At 56.4% G+C, this 24,565-nt stretch overlaps 1 protein-coding gene across 3 annotated transcripts; it reads right to left on the reverse strand.

Moving 5' to 3' along the window:
• Positions 1 to 887: 887 nt before the first annotated feature.
• On the reverse strand, positions 888 to 24,414 carry GATAD2A (GATA zinc finger domain containing 2A). 3 transcript variants are annotated; one of them, XM_077191392.1, is made up of 12 exons: positions 24,304 to 24,414; positions 15,886 to 15,936; positions 11,322 to 11,590; positions 9,972 to 10,101; positions 9,418 to 9,546; positions 8,647 to 8,739; positions 6,931 to 7,050; positions 6,313 to 6,480; positions 5,308 to 5,587; positions 4,694 to 4,983; positions 4,188 to 4,362; positions 888 to 3,608 (listed from the first exon to the last, which is right to left on the reverse strand). In XM_077191392.1, exons 3-12 carry the CDS (start codon positions 11,579 to 11,581, stop codon positions 3,478 to 3,480), a joined length of 1,776 nt encoding a protein of 591 aa, XP_077047507.1. In that variant the 5' UTR covers positions 11,582 to 11,590; positions 15,886 to 15,936; positions 24,304 to 24,414; the 3' UTR covers positions 888 to 3,477. The 3 variants fall into 3 exon arrangements, with proteins under 3 accessions (XP_077047507.1, XP_077047508.1, XP_054506200.2); XM_077191393.1 differs by lacking the exon at positions 24,304 to 24,414 and adding an exon at positions 18,898 to 19,119; XM_054650225.2 differs by lacking the exon at positions 8,647 to 8,739.
• Positions 24,415 to 24,565: the final 151 nt, after the last annotated feature.

The following is a 24,565-nucleotide window of genomic DNA, read 5'->3' on the forward strand; positions in this document are numbered from 1 at the left end:
AGCTGGGAATGCTGAGGAAGAAGAGCCTTGGATAGAAAGAAAAATTCCAGCTCTTTTTTTTCCTTTTTTTTTTTTGGTGCAATTCCAAATCCCGACTGTCAGGAAGGAAATCCAAGAAAAACCACACGGCCGCCCCAGCTCCACCGCGGGAATTGTCCCATGAAAATCCGGGATCGTTTTATTTCACAAGTTGCTAAAATCTAAATTACAACGGCGCTTCCTCGCTCCCCGCGGTGTCATCCCAGAAAATCCCAAAATCCCGGCGGCTCCGAGTGGGAATTTTATGGCTTTAGGGTCCCCTCCTGGATCCGGAGCAGCTCGGGCAGCGAAGCTCGGGAAGAGCGGGAAAAGGGCCCCGGGATCCCGAGGGATCTGCGGGAATGGGGGCGGTGGGTGGCGTTCCCAGGGAGCCAGGAGATCTCTGGGATCTGGGAATTCCTAAAGCCTCGAGGGTTTGGGAATCCCAAAGGGGATCCAAGAGATCTCTGGGATCTGGGAATTCCTAAAGCCTCGAGGGTTTGGGGATCCCAAAGGGGATCCAGGAGATCTCGGGGACCTGGGAACCCTAAAAGAGATTCAAGGGCCGCAGGGAATCCAGAAATCCAAAAGCCCTCAGGAATTTGGGAATCCCCAAATGGACCCAACGGATCTCAGGGATTCCCAAAGGGGATCCAGTCAGAGAATCCCCAATCCCAAAGGGGATCCAGCAGCAGGAATAACCCCAGGATTTGTTCCCAAATCCCCCCCTCCTCCGCCATTCCCAAACATTTCCCTTCCAGGGCAGAATTCCACAATGGGAATTTTCCTTTCCTCCGAGATTATTTCCCCCCCCCCCCCGTTTTTCCCATTTTTTGTGGGGCTTTTTCCTGGAAAAAGGAGACTGGGAAGAGGTTTGGAAAATCTGTATTGAAGAGTTGGAACAGCTTGGAACCTGGACCATCCCAACAATCCCAAAAACCCCGCAGCGGAGCGTGGAACCGGGACTGCGAAGGGAAAACCCTCCCGGCGTTCCAACGCCGAATCCTTCCCGGATTGATCCCGAATTTGGCAGAAACCTTGATGGAATCAAACAAATCCTCCAAATTCCCAGCAGCATTCCAAGAACATTCTGGGAAAAAACCACGTCAGAACCAGGCTGGATCCCAGGAGCCTCATTCCAGGTGGGAATTTGGAGTTTCAGCCCCACCCCATAAAATGTTTTGGTTTTCCAGCCCCAATCCGTGCTGGATTTCCCCCCCATCCCCCAGTTAATTTTTCTTTGGGATTTATCCTGAATTATCCATCCAAAAAAAAAAATCGGGATGGAAAATTTGCAAGTCTGGACACAGAGACTTGTTTGGGTTTTTGATTCCAAATCCTTCAATTCCAACATTCCTGATTATTTTAATAAACCAAAACTGGCTGAAATTCCAATTTCCAAGGGAATTCTGCTGGGATCCAGGAAGTTTTGACATCGTTTTTATCCCATTAAATCCTTCTGTGACTCTTCCATTCCCTGGGGTTTTTTTTCAGGAATCATCCAAACTCTGGGAATAAATGAACCAGGTTTCCCCCCAACCCCAAAACCAAAAAAAAATTGGATTTTAATTGGAGGAATTTTGTTGGGATTTTTTTTTTTTGGGAATGAATGAACTTTTTCCAAACGTTGGCATCCATGAGGGAAAAAGCCAGGAGAGGAAAATTCCCCCGAACCAACCCCAAAAAATTCCACGTGGGAAAGGAACAGCAACTTTTCCATAAAATCCAATGGAATTGAAGGAATTCCACGTGGGTGGCATCTCCCAGTCCAAGCTTGGAATGAACAGAAAACTCCAAATTCCAAAATTCCAACCCAATTCCCACATCTGAGCTCTTCACATCCCTATGGAAAACACCCCAAAATCCACATCCAGCTGGGAATTCCGGGGGTTTTATCCAACAAATCCCAGTTTGGAAAACAAGGCTGTTGTTGCTTGTTTTTTGTTTTTTTTTTCCTAAACTAAATCCCTAAATATGGAAACACCAGGAAAAGTGGGAAAAGGGAGGGGTTTTGTCCCTCGGATCCGAGGGGGATGATCCCGAAGGAATTCTTGGCTTCAGCGATTCCTAAGAAAATAAATCCGGATTTTCCTGAATTTCCCCCCACACACTTTTTTTTTTCTTTAATATATATAGATCTCTAAATTATATATATTTATAATTTCCCCAAGAAAATTCCCCAAATTTCCCAAAGAATTCTCCTCACTGGAATAAGGCCTGGAATTCTGCCCCTTGGATTCGTCTGGAATTCAGGAAGAAGCCCAAGGAAAAAGAGGATGAGAAACCAAAAATGAAACCAAACTGGCCTCCGGATGGATTTTGGGTTGAACCTCTGGAATTCCCAAAAAAACAATGGAAAACTCCATCCCAAATGGATACAGGAGCATGCTTGGGATGCCTGGAAGAACTCGAACCACGGAGGGAAGGATTGGGAACGGCCGGAATTCCCGGTGGGAATTGGGAACGGCTCCCAACCCTCCCTGCCTGCATCAGCTTCTGGAATTCCTATAGATTTTGGAATAATATCCCTCAAAACAACAACAGAAAAGGAAGGAAAAAACAAAAAAAAAACAAAACAAAAAAAAACCCAACCCAACCAACCCTCCCAAAGGAAAAAAAATTCCCAAAAAGTTTTGCTTTGGAGTCTCTGGGAACGTCGGGAAGGCCCAAAATTCGCGGGATGAGAAAGAACCAAGGTGGATTTTGTGTCTCAGTAACTGCAAGGTTTGGAAACTACCAACGGTTCCAAAGTCTGATTCCAACCAGAATCCAAGGGAAAAAGTGGGAATTTCCCGCAGCAATTCCCACCTCCCAGCCAAGGTTTGGGCGGCAGCCGATCCCTAAGGGAGAAAACCAAACCAAACTCAAGCGGAACCGGGGATTTGCACTTCTCCTCCTTCCCCTTCTCCTTGGGATCGTCGGGGTTTTGGGAACCTCGGGAGGCGCCGCCTGCTTTCCCGGCTGGAGGAGGAGCAGGGACAAGGAGCAGCCATGAACTCGGGCTCACTAAACGCAGGATGTGGCTCGAATTCCTCTCTCCACGCCCCAAAATTCCGCAATTCCGGAGCGTTCCCGGCAAAAAGTTCGGTGTTGGCGAAGGCAGAGAGGAGTCGCGGAGTCCTTTCATGGTTTGTTTGTTGTTTTTTTTTTTTTGTGCTGGTGCCAAAAAAATTTCAAAACTAAATACGGAAAAAAGCCAAAAAAAAAAAAAAAAAAAAAAAAAAATTAAGGAATTCTTCCCCCTTTCCCTGCCAGCTTCCATGAAAAATCTGGGAGCCAACGGAGCCGGGCTTCGGCCACCCCGACGCGGTCACTTCTCCCGGCAGGGACGGATGAGGAGTGGTGGTGCTGCATCCTAGAAAGCCTCGGGGCGTTATCCAGCTGGGATTAAAGCAGATTCCACGGAATTGTGGTAGAAAAGAAAGGATGGCAGAGCCTGGAAAAGTCCTCCCTCGGGAATTATTTCCACGTGGCCGACTGTGGGATGGAGCGGGGCGGGATCATGTCCAGGAGATACTCGCGCTGCCGCTCCACGGCTGAGGCCGACTTGTGCACGGCCAGCGCGGGGCTGACGAAGGGCAGGGCCCCACCTGGGGGGGAAAGGGAATTCTGGGTCATGGAATCGCTTGGGAATAAGGGAAAAACAATAAAAAATCGCATAGAAAAGTAAGAGTTAAAGTGGTGCAATCCAGCGCCAAACTCATCCCAAGAAACACAAAGGTTTTGGGTCAAAAATCAGCATTCGAGCCCTCTGGAATTATGGAGTCATGGAATGGCTCAGGAATGAGGGAAAAATAATGAAAATCCACATGGAAAAGTAATTCCCACCCCAAAAATTGGCAAGTTTGGGCAGTGATGACACCAACTTCCACTTTCAACTTTTGGCATTGTTCCACGAAAATTCCCACCCAAAACTGGGAATTCTGGCTGGTGATGACACCAACTTTCACCTCAAACCCTCAGTGTCATCCCATGAAAATTCCCACCCAAAATTGGGAATTTTGGGCGGTGATGACACCAACTTTCATCCCAAAAATTGGGAATTTTGGGCAGTCATGGCACCAACTTTCACCTCAAACCCTCAGCACCACCCCAGGAAAATTCCCACCCAAAATGTGGGAATTGTGGGGGTGATCCCAAGGAAACGTGGGATGCCCGGGCTGCCATACCTGTGCTGATGGGGTTTTTCTTCCAGGCGGCGCCGCCCTTGCTGCCGGCCCTGTCGGCGTGCTTGCCGGGCCGGCCGCCCAGCGCGGCGCTGCCCGAGGAGCTCTGCAGCTTGGGCGAGGAGCTGAAGCTGTGCAGCACCCCCCGGGAGGCACCCCGGGACAGCTGGCTGGAGCTCTGCGGGAGCAAACGTGCAGTCACCCGGGGTGCTGCTGGAATGCAGCACCTTGGCACTGGGGGGTTGTTGGGATTGGGTGATCTTTGGGACTGGATGATTGTTGGGCCTGGATGCTCTCTGGGCCTGGATGATATTTGGGCCTGGATAATCCCTGGGCCTGGATGATCTCTGGGCCTGGATAATCCCTGGGCCTGGATGATCTTTGGGCCTGGCACAACAACTAGAATCCCCCTCACCCTAAACCCAACCCGAGGCCCGAACCCCGCAGGCCACACCCCAGCCCTGGGACCTTTTCCCTCAGGAAATGGCGGCTCTGGGCTGGTCCCTCACCTGCTTGAGCGCGTGGTGCTGCCCCACAGGCTCGGCCTTGGGCTGCCCGGGCGGGGCCGTTTGCTGCAGGATCCTCTGCTCGATCTCCTGCTCCTGCTGCAGGGCCTTGACGAAGGCGGCCTTGAGCCGGTTCGTGTGCTCGGCCTTCAGGGCCTTCTTCTGGTTGGAGGCCATGCAGGTCTCGCACATGATGGTGCCGTTCTTCTCCTCCCGCCAGCGGCACGTGAAGTCCGTGTGGCACTGGGCACACAGGTAGGGCTCCCGGCAGGACACGGCCACCGCCACCTTCCCTGGGGGACAAACATGGCGGGTCAGCCCCAGGGTGCCTTCAGGGAGGTTTAAACGATTCCTGTCACGTTTTAACCCTGCATTGCTGGAGGTTTAACTGATCCCAGCCAGGTTTAACCGATCCCTGTCACATTTAAATGATCCCAGCCAGGTTTAAGTGATCCCAGCCAGGTCTAAGTGATCCCCAGACGGGTTAAAGTTATCCCAGCCAGGTTTAACTGACCCCAGGCAGGTTTAACTGACCCCAGGCGGGTTTAAGTGATCCCCAGCCAGGTTTAACTGACCCCAGCCGGGTTTCAGCCGGGTTCTGCCCCTCTCGGGCTCACCTTGGCTCTCCAGCAGGTTCTGCACCACCTCCTCCAGCCCCACCAGGTAGATGAACTCGTTGTTGGCGGCGCTGGGCAGGAAGTTCATCTCGGGCGCGGGCGGTTTGGGCGGGGGGATCTCCAGCAGGGTCTTCTCCAGCTGCTTGCGCAGCGCCAGCTTGGCTGCGGCCTGGCGGCTGCCCGGGGCCTCGCCCGAGCCGCCCAGCGCCGCGCCGCCCGCCGGGGCCGTGCCAGCCTGGCCCGAGGGCACCGCCGAGCCCTTGAGGGACGTGGGGGATGCCTGCGGAGAGAGACCGGAATGGATTCCCTGTGGGAGCACTGGGAACCAGGGACGGGATCCATGGGAGCACTGGGAACCAGGGACGGGATCCATGGGAGCACTGGGAACCAGGGAACAGGATCCATGGGAGCACTGGGAACCAGGGAACGGGATCCATGGGATCACTGGGATCCATGGGACCACTGGGAGCCAGGGAACAGGATCCATGGGATCACTGGGAACCAGGGACGGGATCCATGGGACCACTGGGATCCATGGGATCACTGGGATCCATGGGATCACTGGGATCCAGGGAACGGGATCCATGGGATCACTGGGATCCATGGGACCACTGGGAACCAGGGGAGTCCCCAGTGCCACCCGCCGGGGCCGTGCCCGCCTGGGGAACGTTGATGTTGGTCATTCCCACCATTCCCACCGGGAATTCCCAACAGGAATTCTGGGAACACTTACCTGGGAGATGTTGATGTTGGTCAATCCCACCATTCCCACCCCATTCCCAACGGGAATTCCCAGCAGGAATTCCCAGGAATGCTCACCTGGGGGATGTTGACCAGCAGGCTGGCATTGGTCATTCCCACCCCATTCCCAATGGGAATTCCCAGCAGGAATTCCCAGGAAGGCTCACCTGGGGGATGTTGACCAGCAGGCTGGCATTGGTCAGTCCCACCATTCCCACCCCATTCCCAACAGGAATTCCCAACAGGAATCCCGGGAATGCTCACCTGGGGGATGTTGACCAGCAGGCTGGCGTTGGGCACGTTGGCCACGCGGATCAGGCCCTGCTGGATGATTCTCTGGCCCTGGATCTGCACCGAGGGCACCGAGGCGCGCGGGGCCAGCAGCAGCGGCGGCGGGCCCGTGCTCGAGTGCTGCCGGATGGTGTGGATTTGCTGGGAAAACGTGGAAAAGGGGTTGGGAATTCACAGAAAAGGGGTTGGGAATTCACGGAAAAGGGGTCGGGAAAAGTGGGAATGAGCAAGGCACAAAGAAAAAGAAACCATGGAATAACAACCAGGATGTTTTTCCCTTTCCCTCCAACCCCAAATTCCCGAATTTCTGAGTGGGTTTGCTGGGAAAACGAGGAAAAGGGGGTTGGGAATCCATGGAAGAGGAGGTTGGGGATCTATGGAATTGGTGGGATAGAAAGGATAATCAGAGGGAAACCCATGGAAAAGCAGGAATTGCCTCCCACCCCCTCTCCCAAGAAGCCCCAGGAGCCAGAACACCCTGAATTAACCCAAACCCCCGTTTTTATGGGAGCCCCCCCCACGGGATGTTCCCACCCACCAGAGGGGGCAAATCCCGAATCTTTCCATGGAATGGGAGCGGGGGGAGCTCACCTGGGCCCCTCGGACCAGGGGGGGCATCACAATCTGGGGGCTCTGCTTGGAGGCGGCCGCTTGGCCCCCCCGGAGCAGCGGGGGCGGGAGCCCGGAGCCCGGGACGCGGCTGGAGGAGGGCTGGAAAAACGGGAAAAACGGGAAAAACCGGAAACCCGGTCAGAGTGGGGCTGGGGAATCGTGGGGGATAATGGGGGAATAATGGGGGAAATAATGGGGGGATAATGGGAGAATAATGGGGGGATAATGGGGGAAATAATGGGGGAATAATGGGGGAATAATGGGGGGAATAATGGGGGAATAATGGGGGGAAAAGGATGGGAAAGATGGGAATGGGGGAAAGTGGGTTGGGAAAGCTGGAAATGGGATAAAAATCAGAGGGAAAGTGTTGGGAATTGTGGGAATTGGGAATGGAAATGCTGGGATTTGTGGGAATGGAAGTGTTTGGATCTGTGGAGGGAAAGGAAAAGCAGGGAGAAAAAGGGAGGAGGGAAGAAAAACATTGGGAAAAAATCCTGGGAGAGAAATCAGGAGAAAGGAGAAGCTCCAGGAGAAATCGTGGAAGAGGAAAAGGAATCACAGAAAGGAAAAGATCTGGGAAAAATCCTGGGAGAAGGAAAAGCAGGAAAAGAAAAGGAGGAGGAGAGAAAAAGTTCTGGAAAAATCATGGAGGAGGAAAAGGAATGAGGAGAGAGGAGTTTGGAAAAGCTGCTGCCTGAGGATTCCTGGGACTCCAATCCTCAAATTCCCTCCTAGTGCTGGGCTGGGAGATTCCCAAAATTCCAAACTTTCCTCTGCATCCCAATCCTGGCATTTCCTCCTTCCCAGCCCCCTGGGATCAGGGATCTCCCCCTTCCCCAGGATTTGGGATGCTGGGAATTCCATCCCATTCCCAGGGAATCTCTCAGCTCCTCCCTCGGGAATTCCTGGACACTCCAGCAAAACCCAACCCAGGTTAATTCACCCAAAATTCCAGAGGAATTGCTGGTATAAACTGGATTATTTGGATTAACTCCAAGATTCCCTGAAGGTTTTCCAGTTCCTCTGGAAGTGGTTCCACGGTAAAGAGTCCCACACCTCTGGATTTGGGAATGGCTCCTAAAGGAGAGCAAATCCCTCCCTTTCCTGGAATTCTGGGGGTTTTCCAAACCCTTTTCCAAGGAAAATCCCTCGGGCTGGAGAAGTTTGGGAATTTGGGTCCCATTATCCCAGGAAAAAATAAAAGCAGGAATGTTCTAATCCCAAAGGAATCCAGGGGTGAGTGACAGCCGTCCATGGATTCCTGGAATTTCCTTCCCTGAGGATTCCAAGGGTTTAATTCAGTCTGGAATGGGATTTTTTCCAACCCTGAATCCTGGGATTCCCTCCCAGAAAATCCTGGGATTCCCTCAGCAATTCCAGAAGGAATTCAGGGATTCCCTGACAGAGAATCCTGGGATTCCCTCACGGGAAAACTCCTGAGATTCCCTGAGCTGTTCCAAAGAAAATCCAGCAATTCCCTCCCAGGAAATCCCGGGATTCCCTCGGCAATTCCAGAGTGCATTCCCGGTTCCCCCCAGGAATTCCCTGGCTCAGCAATCCCACTGCAGACCCCATCCCTCCTTTCCCCGGCCCCTTATCCCTAACACCCGTGGGAGCTGGGCAACGCTGGCCGCTTTTCCCGGGAATTCCCGGCTTGTCCCGGGTTCTTCCCGGCTTTTCCCGGCTCCCACTGACCTGGAGGGAAGATTTCCCAGCGGGAACAGCCTGAGGGCCCCGCACCAAGGGCGGGGGCGTGGCCGCAGCGCTTCCAGAGGGGCCCGAGGAAAGCTGGAAAAGGAAAAAGCGGAAAGAGAGCAGCAGGAAAAGGCGGGAAAGGGGGAATGCAGAGAGCAGGGAGCACACGGCGAGAGCCCGGAGCATCCGAGGGAGCATCCTTGGGATTGGCGGGAAAATCCTTGGGAATTGGCGGGAGAATCCTTGGGAATTGGCGGGAGAATCCTTGGGATTGGCGGGAAAATCCTTGGGAATTGACGGGAGAATCCTTGGGATTGGCGGGAGAATCCTTGGGAATTGACGGGAGAATCCTTGGGATTGGCGGGAAAATCCTTGGGAATTGGCAGGAAAATTGGTGGGAATTCACAGGAAAATCCTTGGAAGTGGCACCCACTCCTCCTGGTCCAGTCCAGGGGAAAGGGTTTGGGAATTGGAGGGAAAATCCTTGGGAATTGGGAGGAAAATCGTTGGGAATTAGCAGGAAAATTGGTAGGAATTAGTGGGAAAGTCCTTGGGAACTGGCAGGAAAAACCCAGGAAAGGGGAGACACCAGGGACTTAAAAATCCTGGGAAAAGGCTAAAAAATGCCAGGAAAAGGTTTAAAAAAATCCAGGAGAAGAGCTTCCAAAAATCCAGGAAAAAGGCCACAGCAGGGGGTTAAAAACCCCTGGAAAAGGGCTGGGAATTCCTGGAAAAGGGCTGGGAATTCCCGGAAAAGCCGGATTTTCCTACCTTGGGCGCCGGCGTCTCCTTCTGGCTCTGGCTCTGCCGGAGCTTCTTGAGCAGCACCAGCTTGGCCTCCTCCAGCCTCAGCTCCTCCTGCAGCTGCTTGATCAGGCGCTCCCGCTGCTCCGGGCTCCGCTGGAACGCCGGGAAAACCCAGGGAAAGCCCAGGGAAAGCCCAGGGAAAGGGCAGAGACAGAGCCACGGTGAGAATTCCCAACCGGGAATGGGGGGTGGGAGAAGTGAGGGGGGAGGGAGTTCTGAGGGGAAAATCCGGGAATTTTTCCCATGAAAAAACTCGTGGCAAAGAGTAAATGAGGAGAATTCCCAGCTGGAATTGGCTCCTGGGTTTTGGAATTGTGAATGACTGGGAATGGGTGGAGCTGGGAGGGGAAAATGTGGCTGATCCTGGGTTTTTCTGACCCTAGCCTGGTTAATCCTGACCCAATCCCAGTTAGCCCTGACCCAATCCCAGTTGATCCCAGTTAACCCTGACCCATTCCCAGTTGATCCCAGTTTTCCAGAGCCAATCCCAGTTGATCCCAGCTCCTCCCAGCGCTCACCAGCAGGGCCTCGGTGCCGGGCTCGGGCAGCGCCAGCCGGGCCAGGCCGTTGACGCGGGGGCTCGAGGGCTCATTGTCCGACAGCACGATCACATCCGGGGAGGGCACGCGCTGCTCCCGCCGGCACTCCCTGGAGCCATGGAACAAACCGGGAATGGAGTCAGGATCCACAGGGAAACAACCGGGAATGGGGTCAGGATCCACAGGGAAACAACCGGGAACGGGTCAGGATCCCCAGGGAAACAACCGGGAACGGGTCAGGATCCACAGGGAAATGGGGAACAAACCCGGAATGGGGTCAGGATCCCCAGGGAAACAACCGGGAATGGGGTCAGGATCCACAGGGAAACAACCGGGAACGGGTCAGGATCCACAGGGAAACGGGGAACAAACCCGGGAATGGGGTCAGGATCCCCAGGGAAACGGGGAACAAACCTGGGAATGGGGTCACTGCAGGGGCAGCAAACTGGGAAAATGGGGAGCAAATCCCAGGGAAAACGGGGAGCAAATCCCGGGGAAAATGGGGAACAAATCCCGGGGAAAATGGGGAGCAAATCCCGGGGAAAATGGGGAGCAAATCCCGGGGAAAATGGGGAACAAATCCCGGGGAAAATGGGGTCAGCACAGGGGGAGCAAATCCTGGGAACGGGGTCACTCCAGGAGCAGCCTTTCCAACACTTTTCCAGCCCTTTCCAACCCTTTCCCAACCCTTTTCCAACTCTTTTCCAGCCCCTTTTCCATTCCTTCTCCAGGGTTTCTCCAGTCCTTTCCCAGCCCTCTTTCCAAGCCTTTTCCAGCCCCCCAGGGAATTCCAGGGCTGGGAAAAGGGCCCGGAGTAGGAATTTCAGGAATGGGAGAATTCCAAAGGGTCTGGAACGCCCTCTAGAGGGCACAGCGAGCCTGGGAAACCCCAAATCCAGGGAATCCCCAAATCCAGGGAATCCCCAAATCCAGGGATTTCCCTCTGGAAGTGGCACAGGTGGAGCATTCCCAGCTTTTCCCTGGAGCTGGAAAATTGGGATTGACCGGGTTGGGATAAAGGCTGGGAATGAGAAATTCCCAACTCCCAAACTCCTTTTCCTGCTGGAGTTTCAGGAATTCCACTGGCAGCTCCAAGGAAAGGGGGCTAGGATGGGGTCTGGATCAGCAGGAGTTGCCCCTGGAATGGGCTGGGATTCTCTTCCCAACTTTTCCACCATTCCAAAGGAAAAAACAGGAACGTGGCACCAGAACCTCCCAAAAACTGAACTCCAACGCCACCCCAGCCACATCCCGATAAAAACCAGGATGAGAGGGGACCCAAGCCCTCCCCCAGGCCCAAGAATTCCCGGAATGCCAAGGAGCCCTCACCCTTTGGATGTGCTCATGTCCACGGGCTCATCCCCGGCTGCCGGCAGCTCCACCTTGATGGTGGCTTTGACCTCCCCGCTTTTCAGCATTCCCGGGATTTTCCCGGCTCCGGGATCCGCTTTGATCTTCATGTCCCCCTCGGCGGCGCTGAGCTCGGACCCCAGCACTCCTTTGTCCATCCTGAGTTTTTTACTGTCGGGCTCCGGGTCCCGCTCCAGGGCGCGCTTCTGGCTCCGGGTGCGGCATGAGTCCTCACTCATGGTGAGGGCCTGGGGAGCGGCCGGGAAAGGGTTAAACACGGCAGGAATGGCGGGAAAACATCCCGGGAAAAGGGTTAAAAACACCGGGAAAACATCCCCGAGGAGAAAGGGATAAAAACACCGGGAACGGCAGGGGGACAAATCCCAGGAAAGGGTTAAAAACACCGGGAACGATGAGCGGGAAAAATATCCCGGGAAAGGGGGGAAAATCCCCGGGAAAGGGGTTAAAACATCCTGGAAAAGGGAGACATCAAAGGGTTAAAAAATCCTGGGAAAGGAGAGGCAACAGGGAATGGAAAAGCCCTGGAAAACGAGTGAAAAATCCCCGGAAAACGGGGTAGAAGGTCATGGAAAGGGAGACATCAAGGGGTTAAAAAATCCTGGGAAAGAAGGGGAAAACATCCCGGAAAAATCCCGGGAAAATCCCGGGGAAAGGGGAAAAAAAAATCCGGGAAACGGGGGGAGGGAGGGGGGGAATCCCGGGAAAGGGGAGAGAATGGGGAGTTCAAAGTCCCGGGAAAAAATTCCCCGGAAAAGATCCCGGGAACCGGAGGGAAGAGGGAGGGGAAAATGCTGGGAAAGGGCTGCAGAACCCCGGGCAAACGGAGACACGAAAGGGTTAAAAATCCCGGTATTCTGGATGGAATTCCTGCATTTCCAACCCGATGGAATTCCTGCATTTCCAACCGGACAGAGGCTGGGAACAGGAAGGGAAAGGGACGGGAAAAAAAGCCTGGAAAATGGGCTGGAAAATCCCTGGAAAAGGGAGGGGAAAACCCAGGAAAAGTGAAGGAAAAGGGCAGGAAAAGCCCTGGAAAAGGGGAATTGTCAGAGTTTTTCCTGCTGGAAACCTCCCTCAGGAGAATTCCAGTGCCCAGGGCAAGAAAAGGGAGAAAAAGGGAAAAAAATTCCTCCAAAATCCCAGGAGAACCCTGGAAAAGGAGGATTTGAAGGATTTTCCAGGAATGGGAACGCGGTTGGATTTGGAGGGAAATTCTCAAATAAAATCCTGATGAAAATTCCAATAAAATTCCAGAGGAAAAGGAGAAACTTGGGCTGTAAATTCCATCCTTTCCCACATCCTGAGATTCCTCCCCTTCGGCTTCCAAAATCCCAGCAACTGAAATTTCAGGAACAGAAAATTCCCAGAGGTGGAAAAGTGGGATTCCAACACTTCCAAATGTTTTCCATGGATTTGCTGCTCCCGGGGATTCCCAGGAGGAATTCCTGGATCCCCCAGCCTTGGATCGTCCAGAAGTTCCTGGGAATTCCCTTTTCTGGGAATATTTTCCCGAGATTTCCCAGGAAAATCCATGGGAATTCCAGGCTGAACGATGCCAATCCTCGGATGCGGCAATGCCAGGGGAAATTTCCAAACTTTTCTTTGGGAATTCAGCGCCAATCCCGCCTTTTCCACCCCAGACTTCGGGATCCCAACAGGTGGAAAAGTGGGACCGGGGCCCTGGGAGAGCCTCGCTCCCGCTTTTCCCGGGATTTTGGGGTGGGGATTCCCGGGAAGGGCGAGGGGGAGGGGAATCCCCGGATCCCGCTGGAATTCCCGAGCCGGCATTCCAAGGGTTAAGCGCTGCCATTTCCGCGCCATTCCCGAGAAATCTCCGGGAACAAAATGGCAGCGCTTAACCCTTGGAATGCCGGCCGGGACCGGGAATTCCCGCCGGGAATCCCGGGCTGCCTCCGCTTCCCGCCATTCCCCGCGGGATTTCCCGCCCCCGATCCCGCCGGGATTTTTCCCGGTTTTCCCAAACTTCCCGGGAGTCGTTCCCGAGCTGGGAATTCCCTGAAATTCCCGGGATTCCCTGCCCTGGGATCCCTTTGATTACCGGGATTCCCAGCGGGATTTCTCCCCGTTTTCCCAAATTTCCCAGGAGTCATTCCCGGGCTGGGAATTCCCTGAGATTCCCGGGATTCCCTTCATTCCTGCCAGGATTTCTCCCGATTTTCCCAAACTTCCTGGGAGTCACTCCCGGGCTGGGAATTCCCTGAAATTTAGGGGACTCCTTGCCCTGGGATCCCTTGGATTCCCAGGATTCCCACTGGGATTTATCCCGATTTTCCCACCCTCCCCCCAGGTCATTCCTGGATTATCCAGGACTGGGAATTCCCGGAGTTTGTCCCAAATCCCTCAGGAATTATCCCAAGGTTCCTCCAGAGCTGGGAAAAATTTGGGATCAAAGCCCTGGGGCAGCTCCAGGAATTCCAGCCCGGGAATTCCGGAGCCTCCCGGGTGGAATTTTTATCCAAGGGAAGGGAAATTCTTGGGGAAATTTGGGAAATTTTGTGGAATTCCCACAGGAATTTGGGGAAAATCATCCTTCGAATTCCTGCTCCTGGAAGTTTGGAGCTGCAAAGGCTCAGGAAAAGCGGGAGAGGAGAATCCCAAAATTCCACTGGAGTGGGAAAACGCGGAGCAGAGGCTGCCTGGAAAAATCCAGAGGGAATTCCTGGAATTTCTGAGGATTTCCTGGAACTTCTGTCAAATTCCAGGTGAATTTTCCCTGGGGGGAGCTGGAATTCCAGGAGGAATTTGTGGGATTTTCTGGGAATTCTGGGAATTCTCTGGTTTCATTGGATCAAAGCCAGGAAAAATCCTGAAAAATTCCTCTTTTCCCACGGGAATTATTCCCAAATTGTTCCCAGCCGGGATGTTCAGGACACAGGGACTGGGATTCCCGGGTTGGGATTTTTTGGGAATGCAGAGAGGAAATCCAGGAGCAGAATTCTCAACAACTTCTGGGATTTTCCAAGCGAATCCTCCCGCTATTAATTAATCATTAATTAATCACTCATTAATTATTTCTCCATTGTTGATTTCCCATTCCAAACTCCTCCTTTAAGGGGAAAAATTCCAAGATTCATTTGTTGGGAAGTGACTGAAATATTCTTGGGTCAATTTAAATATTCATTAGGGTATTCATATATTCATGAGTTAATTTAAATATTCCTGAATATATTTAAATGTTAATGAGGAGTTGCAATCGGATCTTTCCCAATTAATTCCTCATTAAGGAGGGAATTTCCATCCTTAAATGTTCCCATTTTCCAGCCGGGAATGGGGAAATTCCAGGCTGGGAATTCCTTGGAATTGGGATCCCAGAGATTCCCGCCGGGAATTCCCTCCCCAGCGGGACCACCCCAGAGAAAAGCAGGAAAAGCAGCAGGAGAATTGGAATTCCCAAGGAATTTTCTTATTCATCCATCAAAATTCCTCAATTTTTCAAAAAACAATTTCCCAGGAATTCAGGAGCCAAAGGATCCCGGGACAATCCCGGCCTTTTCCCAGGACAGTCCCTTCCCTTTCCCGGGAATTCCAGAGCCACAGGATCCGGGACAATCCCATTCCTACCCCAGGACAATCCTGGCCCCTTCCCTGTCCCGGGAATTCCGGAGCCGCAGGATCCCGGATCCCAGGACAATCCCATTCCCACCCTGGGCTCCCAGGACAATCCCATTCCCATCCTGGGATCCCAGGGCAATCCCATTCCCACCCTGGGCTCCCAGGACAATCCCATTCCCACCCTGGGATCCCAGGACAATCCCATTCCCATCCTGGGATCCCAGGGCAATCCCATTCCCACCCTGGGCTCCCAGGACAATCCCATTCCCACCCTGGGATCCCAGGACAATCCCATTCCCATCCTGGGATCCCCATTCCCATCCTGGGCTCCCAGGCCCCAGGATCCCCGGTGGGATCGGGGCGGATCCATCCCAGGAGAAATCCTGGAATTCCTGGAAATCCTGGACAGGTGAGACTGGGACGGGACAGGGGAGATGGGACAGGTGAGATGGGACAGGTGACAGGTGACACCCACCCACAGGTGACACCCACCCACAGGTGACACCCACCCACAGGCGACATCTCCACAGGGCAGGTGGGACCTGAGCAGGTGGGACCTGCACGGGACAGGTGGGACCTGCCCAGGTGAGCCCAGCCCAGGCGGGAGCTCAGCCACGGCTCCAAACCCTTCCCAAATTCCCAAAATCCCCAATATCCCCAAAATCCCCAATCCCATCCCCGCTCCAGGCCCGCCCAGTCCCGCAGGACAAATCCCAGCAGGAATCCAGGAGCTCTGGATCCTCTGGAATTCCCCAGTCCCTTGGAAAATCTGTGAGATTTCCTGGGGAATTGGCTCAAATCCCTCAGGAATTCCTGGGCATTTTTGGGAAAGCTCCTCTTGGAGCTCCTCTCCAGCTGTTCCAGGAGACAATTCCAGGCCTGTGGCACTGTGGCAGAGATTCCCCATCCCATAAAACTGCCAGGAATCCCGGGAATTGCCAGCTCCTACCTGTCAGGGAAGGTCATGGGGTCCCGCCAGGATGAGCCAGAGCTGAGGATCCTGCGGGAACAGAGAGGGGTGAGAATCCTGGGAATTCTGGGAATTCCCACATTCCCGAGGGAGGCAGCCGGGGTTTGGGAATGCTGGAACAGAGCCGGATTTGGGAATCCCAGAACAATGATCCACCACAAAAATCGGGAATGTCAGCACGGCGCAGCCCCGGGACTTGGGAATCCCACAGCACAACACAATCCTGGGAATCGGGATTGGGAATTCTGATTCATCCCACGGATTTTCCAGACACTGAAATCTATGGCACTCCCAGATTTCCCTTCATTCCCGGCTTCCATCCATGGCACTCCCAGATTTCCCTTCATTCCCGGCTTCCATCCATGGCATTCCCAGATTTCCATCCGTTCCCGGTTTCCATCCATGGAATTCCCAGATTTCCACCCGTTCCCGGTTTTTCTGGGCCAGGAGCAGCTCCCGGAGCCTTCGGCCATTCCCAGGTTTTTCCGGCTGCTCCAGCCCCGTGATCCCAGGAATTCCAGGGGGAATTAGCAGAGCTCACCCGGAGCTGTTGGTGGTTAAGAGGATCTGGGAAAATCCCAGGAAATCCTTTGGAATTCAGAACTGCCCCGGCTGCTTTTCCCAGAGTTTGGGAAGCTCCGGGGATCCAGGAGAGCTGGAATTCCTTGGATTTCACTGGGAACTCCTGGAATTCTGCAATTCCAGCTGTGTTAAGGCTTGGGATTCTCAGGAAGAAGCCCCCATTTGGATCAGGACTGGGAAAATCCTGGAAAAGTTTGGGATTTATGGGAAAAACTGGAGAGGGAGGGCAGCCTGGAAAAACCTGGGAATGTCCCTGCCTGATCCCTGAGCTCGTTCCCACCCCAGAGCATCCCAGAATTCCATGAATCCAAGGGAAAAGAGGGATTCATTCCCTTTCAGGATTCATCTCCGGCTTCGGAATTCCATCAGTGAAATCCCTGGTTTGGATCTGGAATTTTGGAATTTGAAACATTCCCAGAACACCCCAACCTCCATCATTCCCAACTTTCCATCACTCCCAGCTTCCCATCATTCCCAACTTCCAGCCCCTTTCCCACTGATCCAAGACCGCTTCCAGCCTCGTTCCCGAAATCCCTGGCAGATCCCAGCCCCTCTCCCAAAATCCACGGCTTTCCTACCGATCCCAGCCCCTTTCCCACACTCCCAGACACATTCCAGCCCCTTTCCTGCTGATCCCAAGCACCTTTCAGCCCCGTTCCCAAAATCCAAGGGATTCCAAATCCCTGGCAGACTCCAGCCCTTTCCTGCTGATCACAGGATGATCCCAGCCCTTTTCCCAAAAACCACAGCAGATCCCACTCCTCTTCCCGCTGATCCCAGCCAATCCCAGCCCTTTCCTGGTGATCCCAGGGTGATCCCAGCCCTGTCCCGCTGCTCCCAGGCCGATCCCGGCGCTGCCATCCCGGATTCCCAAAGGCCTCTCCCTCTCTCTCCCTCTCTCCCTCTCTCGCTGTCACTTCCTGTGCCTCTCCCAGCTCCGGTTCCCGGCAGGACAGAGCGGTCCCGGAGCCCAGAGCTGGGATTGGAGCATTCCCGGGATTTGGGACAGCTCGGGAATTCCAGCCCGAGCAAGGCAGCGAAATCCCGGACAAGCCCAAGGAAAACCGAGCAGCGGGCTGGGAAAATCCTGGAAAAGCAGCCAGGAAACGCTCGGGAAAAGCCGGGATGCGAATCTCAGTTCTGATCCCGAGCGAGGCATTCCGGGCTGGAATTCTCGTGCGGGGCCACTCCCGGGAAAAGAGTGAGGAGATGCTCGGGAAGAGCCGGGATGTGAATCCCGAGCCCGCATCCCGGCAGGATCCCATCCCAGCCCGGGAGCCGCTCCCGGCCGCAATTCCCGGCTGGAATTCCGCAATTCCCGGCTGGAATCCTGCAATTCCCGGCTGGAATCCTGCAATTCCCTCTGCCGACCGTGTGCTGAGCGGGGCCGGGACCGTCCCGCATCCCCCGGACCCCCGGGATTCCCGAGAGCTCCCCGGGGCAGCGCATCCCGGTGCGGATCCCGGTGCCGATCCCCATCCCGGTGCGGATCCCGGTGCGGATCCCGGTGCGGATCCCGGTGCCGGTGCTGGTCCCCATCCCGGTGCGGATCCCGGTGCCGGTGCTGGTCCCCATCCCTGTGCCCATCCCGGTGCGGATCCCGGTGCGGATGCCAGCACCGATCCCGATCCCGGGCAGCGCCTCCCGGTGCGGATGCCGATCCCGGTGCCGGTGCCATTGCCGGTGCCCCGGGCGCAGGAAGGGCGGCCGGGGACTCTTATTGTGACACGGCCCCGGCCCGGCCCGGCCGCACGGCCCGGCCGCGGCCACCGCGGGGCTCCGGCACCGGGGGGCACCGGGGGGCACCGGCCGCGGGGACAGCGCGGGGGATCGCGGCTCCGGCCAGCGGGGATTGACCCCCGGGGACAGCGGGGAGGGTCGCGGTGACCGGGGGGTGACCGGGGGGTGACCGGGGGGCGAGCGGGGGGTGACCACGGAGTGACCGGGGGGGTTCGGGGGGTCCCCGTGTCCCCCCCGTGTCCCCAGTGCGGAACGCGGGGGGGAGCGGGCGCGGAGCGCTCGGGGCGGCGGCGGAGGAGGAAGAGGAGGAGGAGGAGAAGGAGGAGGAAGAGGAGGAAGAGGAAGCAGCCCGGCGGAAAGCCCGCAGCAACTTTCCCAAACAAAAGCCGGCGGCGCCCCGGGGCGCTGGGCGGGCGGCGGAGTTGGGGTTCCCGGGGTGACGAGCCCCGGGATCCCGGAGCGGCCCCGGTGCCGCGGGCTCGGGGCTCACGGGCGGCCGGGGCCGGAGCCGCGGCCAGCGGGACTTTGCACTTTCCGGGCTGCCCGCACGGCCAGGAAATGCCGGAACTTCCCCGGCAGCTCTCCCGCATCCCGGCCTCCGTTCTCCCGAAACCCCGGCGGTGCCGTCGCTCCGGTACCGGAGCCAACAAACGCCGGCAGAACTTTTACCGGGAGAACTCGCAGGGCGCCGCTCCCGTAGCTCCGCGCCGCATCCGCAGCGAGCTCCCCCCGCGCTCCCGGCTCCGCTCCGCTGTCCCCACGCCGGCCCCGCCGCTCTCCCGCTTGTTGCGGCGCTTTCCCGGGGGCTCCCGTGGCCGCCGCGGCTCCCGGTGCCGATAATGCGCTCCTCACACATGGAGTCGCGGCGGCACCGGCAGAGCATGCGCGGGGCGGGGCGGCCGAGCGGCGGGGCCGGCGGAGGGGACGGCGTGGGGACAGCGGTGAGACAGCGTGGGGACAGCGGGGGAGAGCGGAGGGGACGGCGGGGGACAGCGGGGGAACGGCACCGGGACGGCACCGGGACGGCACCGGGGCCGCTCCGGGCCGGGCCCCTCACGGCGCTGCGGCCGCCGCCGCTTCCGGGCGCGGCGCGGGGGGAGCCGAGGTTGTGTCGCGGGCCGCCATTGGCCGCGGGGGTCGCGCGGATGATGAGAGGAGGGCCCTGATTGGCTGGAGCGGCGGGCGGGGGGCGCGCGGGCAGCGCCGCGCTGGGAGAGGCCACGTGGAGAGAGGGGACAGCGAGGGGACAGAGAGAGAGGGGATAGAGAGACAGGGGACAGAGACGGGGGACAGAGAGACAGGGGACAGAGAGACAGGGGACAGAGACAGGGGATAGAGAGAGAGGGGATAGAGAGAGAGGGGATAGAGAGAGGGGGGACAGAGAGAGGGGGGACAGAGAGAGGGGGGACAGAGAGAGGGGGGACAGAGAGAGGGGACAGAGAGACAGGGGACAGAGAGACAGGGGACAGAGAGACAGGGGACAGAGAGAGAGGGGATAGAGAGAGGGGACAGCGAGGGGACAGAGAGAGAGGGGACAGAGAGACAGGGGACACAGAGAGGAGAGAGAGACAGGGGACAGAGACAGGGGACAGAGAGAGAGGGGACAGAGAGAGGGGACAGCGAGGGGACAGAGAGACAGGAGACAGAGAGGGGACAGAGAGACAGGGGACAGAGAGAGGGGACAGAGAGAGGGGACAGAGAGGAGAGAGACAGGGGACAGAGAGAGAGGGGACAGAGAGAGGGGACACAGAGGGGACAGAGAGAGAGGGGACAGAGAGAGGGGACAGAGACAGGGGACAGAGAGACAGGGGACAGAGAGACAGGGGACAGCGAGGGGAGAGAGACAGGGGACAGAGAGAGAGGGGACAGAGACGGGGGACAGAGAGAGAGGGGATAGAGAGACAGGGGACAGAGAGACAGGGGACAGAGAGAGGGGACAGAGAGACAGGGGACAGAGAGAGGGGACAGAGAGACAGGGGACAGAGAGAGAGGGGACAGAGAGAGGGGACAGGGAGGAGAGAGAGACAGGGGACAGAGAGAGGGGACACTGAGGGGACAGCAAGGGGACAGAGAGAGAGGGGACAGAGAGAGGGGACAGAGAGAGGGGACAGGGAGGGACAGAGAGAAGGGACAGAGACAGAGGCGGGGGCCGCTGGAGCGGTGGCTTTGGGGGGCGCTGGGACGGGGTCAGGGCCCGGCTCCGATCCCAAAATTCCCCGATCCCACAAAAGCTCTGCAGCCCCGGGACTGCCCCAGGAGAAACCCCGGCCCCAAAACCCTCCCGGAGAATTCCCCAAATCCCAGGAAATTCCCTGAAAATTTCTGAGCTCCCCAAATCCCAGCAGATTCCCCCCAAATCAGCGCCCGGCATCCCCAGGACTTTGGGCAAAGACTTTTCCAGGGCAGTTTTGCTGGAGCCAAATCCAAAATCCCAAATTTCAATTATTTCCCACCAAATTAATGGCAGAAGGAATTGGGAGCTGTGGGATTATTGATTATTGATTATTGATTATTATTCCCAGATCCCTGCCGTGCTTTTCCAGCTCATTCCCATTTTCCCCTCACCCTCCTGTTGCCCCAATCCATAAAGAAATCCCTAAAAGCCCCAGATTCCCAGAGTTTGGAAGGAGGATTTGGAAGGTGGAATCCAGGCAGGATCAGGAATCCCAAATATTCCTGAAGGGGGGGAACACGGGGATGATCCCAGAGAAAATCACCCCAAAAGCTGGAAAATCCCATGGATGCCACCCTAAAAGTGGGGAAATTCCATGGATATGACCCTAAAACCTGGAAAATTCCATGGATATCACACCAAAACCTGGAAAAATCCAATGGATGCCACCCCAAAGTGATGAAAATTTCATGGATATCATCCCAAGGCTGGAAAAATCCCATGGATGCCATCCCAAAGGTGGAAAATCCAATGGATCTCACCAAAAACTTGGACAAATCCAATGGACAGTGTCCCAAACCTGGAAAGTTCCAGGGATATCACCCAAATTTTGGGAAAACTCCATGGATTCCATCCCAAAACTTGGAAAAATCCAATGGATGTCAACCAAAACTTGGAAAATCCCATGGATGCCATCCCAAGATGGGAAAATCCAATGGACATCACCCCAAACTAGGAAAATTGCACCCCAAAGCTGGAAAAATCCCATGGGTGTCACCCCAAACAGCTTCCCTGGATAAAATCCCATCCCACGGGAAGCGGGAATGTCCTGGGATGGGAGAGATCCCAAAGTTCCTCAGATTCCTTTGGGATTCCTTCTCTACTTTGCTGCCTCATTCCAGAGGCTCCCAGGGAAGGTTTTGGGATTTCCTGGCTCTTCCCGCAGGGAGAGGCAGGACTGGGGAGGGAATTCCTGCCTGGAATGGGATGGGAGGGAATTCCCGGGGAAGCTGTGGCTGCCCCCGGACCCCGGGAATGTCCAGGCAGGGAAGGATCCAAGGAAAACCTGGAGCTGCTTCCAGAGGTGCAAGGGGCTCCAAAGGAGCTGGAGAGGATTTGGGATGAGGATGGAGGGGCAGGAGCCAGGGAATGGATCTGGGATTTGGGAATTCCAGGGCACAGGGAATGATCTGGGATTTGGGATTTGGGAATCCCAGGGCACAGGGAATGGATCTGGGATGGGAATTCCAGGATACAGGGAATGGATTTAAACTGAGGAAGGGGAATTTGGGTGGGATTTTGGGCAGGAATTCCTGGCTGGAATGAATTCCCAGAGAAGCTGTTGGGATCCACTGCAGACCCCCAGAATTTGGGATGGACCCTTGGGATTCACGGCAGAATCCTGGGATTTGGGACAGAACCAAGGATTTCACCCAGATCCCTGGGATCCCGGATCTTCCCAGCTCTCAGCTTCTCCCGCAGGTTTTGGGGAAAAGCCCCGGATTTGGGCAGTTTGGGACAATCCCTGCGGTTCTGCCCCAGCCCCTCGGGTTTTCCAGGGGATCCCAGGGTTTTCCAGGGAATCCCAGGGTTTTGGGGCAGACCCTTGGAGTTCTGAGGAACCCATTCCCAAGCTTTCCAACAGATCCTTGGATTATCCCACAAATCCTCGGTATTCACTCAGAGCCGGGGGTTTTCCAGGAGAATTCCAGGATTTGGGGCAAACCCTCCGGATTTCCTGCAGAGCCTCGAGTTTTGGCACAAACCCCTGGATTTTGGGACAGCCCCTCAGGTTTTGCCCTCGGGTTTTAAAGCAGAGCCCCAACTTTCCCCACAGACTCTCAAGTTTTGGGACAGACCCTCAGATTTTGGGACAAACCCTCAAATTCTGGGACAGACCCCTGGATTTTCCAGCAGAAAATCCCTCGAGTTTTCCAACAGACCCCAGGATTTTCCAGCAGAGCCCCGAGTTTCCCTGCCACCCCTGAGGTTTTCCAGTGCAGCCCCAGCTTTCCCTTCAGCCCCGCAGACTTTAGGACAAACCCTCCAGTTTTAGGCCAAACCCTCGCATTTTGCCCCAGACCCTCGAGTTTTCCAGCAGCCCCTGGGATTTTCCAGCAGATCCTCAGCTTTCCCTCAGCTTTCCCTCAGTTCTCCCAAAGCCCCTCAGCTTTTCCTGCATCCCAGCTTTCCCTTCCCTCAGTTCTCCTCAAAGCCCTCATCCTTCTCCAAACCCCTCAGCTTTTCCTGCATCCGTTTTTCCCTTCAACCACTCAACTTTTCCCCAAACCCCTCAACTTTTCCTGTACCCCTCAATGTTTTCCCCCCAAACCCCTCAGCTTTTCCTGCATCCCTGTTTTTCCCTTCGACTCTTCAACTTTTCCCCAAAACCCCTCACTTTTTCCCAAACCCCTCAGCTTTTCCTGCATCCATTTTTCTTTTCAACCCTTCAACTTTTCCTGTACCACTCAGTTCTCCGCAAACCCCTCAGTTTCCCCGAAACCCCTCAGCATTTCCTCACCCGTTTTCCCCCCAAACCCCTCAGCTTCTCCTGCATCCCTGTTTTTCCCTTCATCCCTTCTCCTGCATCCCTGTTTTTCCCTTCATCCCTTTTCCTGTATCCCTGTTTTTTCCTTCAACTTTTCCCCAAACCCCTCAGATTTTCCTGTACCGCTCAGTTCTCCCCAAATCCTTCAGTTCTCGCCAAATCCTTCAGTGTCCCCCAAACCCCTCAGCATTCCCTGCACATCCTCGCTCCTTTCCCCCTTCTTTTCCCCGCACATCCCCGCTCCTCTGCCCGCACATCCCCGCTCCTTTCCCCGTTCCTCTCCCCGCACATCCCCGCTCCTCTCCCCGCACATCCTCGCTCCTTTCCCCGCTCCTTTCCCCGCACATCCTCGCTCTTTTTCCCGCACATCCCCGCTCCTCTCCCCGCACATCCCCGCTCCTCTCCCCGCTCCTCTCCCCGCGTTTCCCCGCCCCGTGCCCAAAACTTTCTCCGTGTTTCCGGAGTGCCGCTCGGGGCCCGTCGCGCACCGGGGGCACCCGCGGCGGCCCCGCCGTGCCCGTGGCTCGGGGGGGCTCCCTCGGGGCTGCCCGCGCTGCCCGCCCGGCCCCGAGCGTGCCCCGGTGGCCCCGGTGGTGGCCCGTCCCCTCCCCCACTCCCCTCCCCCGCCTTCCCAAGGCTCTGGCACCAATAATCCGCCTTTGCTGACATGCTCTGGTGGCTGTGCCTATCGGGCAACTCCCAGGATGCACTCCCGCTCCTCCCTGGCACCCCCTCACCCGTGCCCACCCTCCCCTCGGACTTCCCAACCTTTTCTTTTTGCCTTTTTTTTTTTTTTTTTTTAGCTTTTTTTTTATTATTATCTCCAACCCCCCCCCCCCGCCCCCCCCCACACACCCGGCCGCACTTTCATCCCCCGTGAACCCCCCTGGCGCTTCGGCGCTCTCACTCAGCCCGGCTCGCCGCGTCCCTCACGGGGTCCCCCCTCGCCATGGGCGGCTTTTGGCCGCTCCCTTCTCCCCTCACGGCCGTGCCCCTCACAAACCGCCCCGGATCTCCGTCCCCGGCGCTGCCCCGAGCCCCGAGCCGCCCTCGGGGGGAAGGGGGTGTGTGTGTGGGGGTGTCCCCGGGTCCCCGTCCCCCCCGGGGGGGCTGCTGAGGCGCGGGTGTCACTCACTGTCCGGAGCCCCCTCAGAGCCGCCTCCTCCTCCTCCTCAGCGGGGCCCGGCCCGGACTGGGGCCGTGGGGGGAGGGGAGGCGGCTCCCTCAGGTGGCCACTGACAGGAGGGGGGGGCGGGGGGGGCTGCGCGCGCAGGGGGACCCGCCCCCCCCCACTCGCCGTCCCCCCCCATCCTCCCGCCCCTGCCCCCCCTCCCCCTCCGTGCCCGCCCCTCTCCCCCCCTCCCCTCCCCTGTGCCCCCCCCTCCTCTCGCGCCCCC

Source organism: Agelaius phoeniceus, chromosome 29 (genome assembly GCF_051311805.1).
Source record: "Agelaius phoeniceus isolate bAgePho1 chromosome 29, bAgePho1.hap1, whole genome shotgun sequence".
In the NCBI taxonomy this organism is placed as follows: Eukaryota; Metazoa; Chordata; class Aves; order Passeriformes; family Icteridae; genus Agelaius; species Agelaius phoeniceus.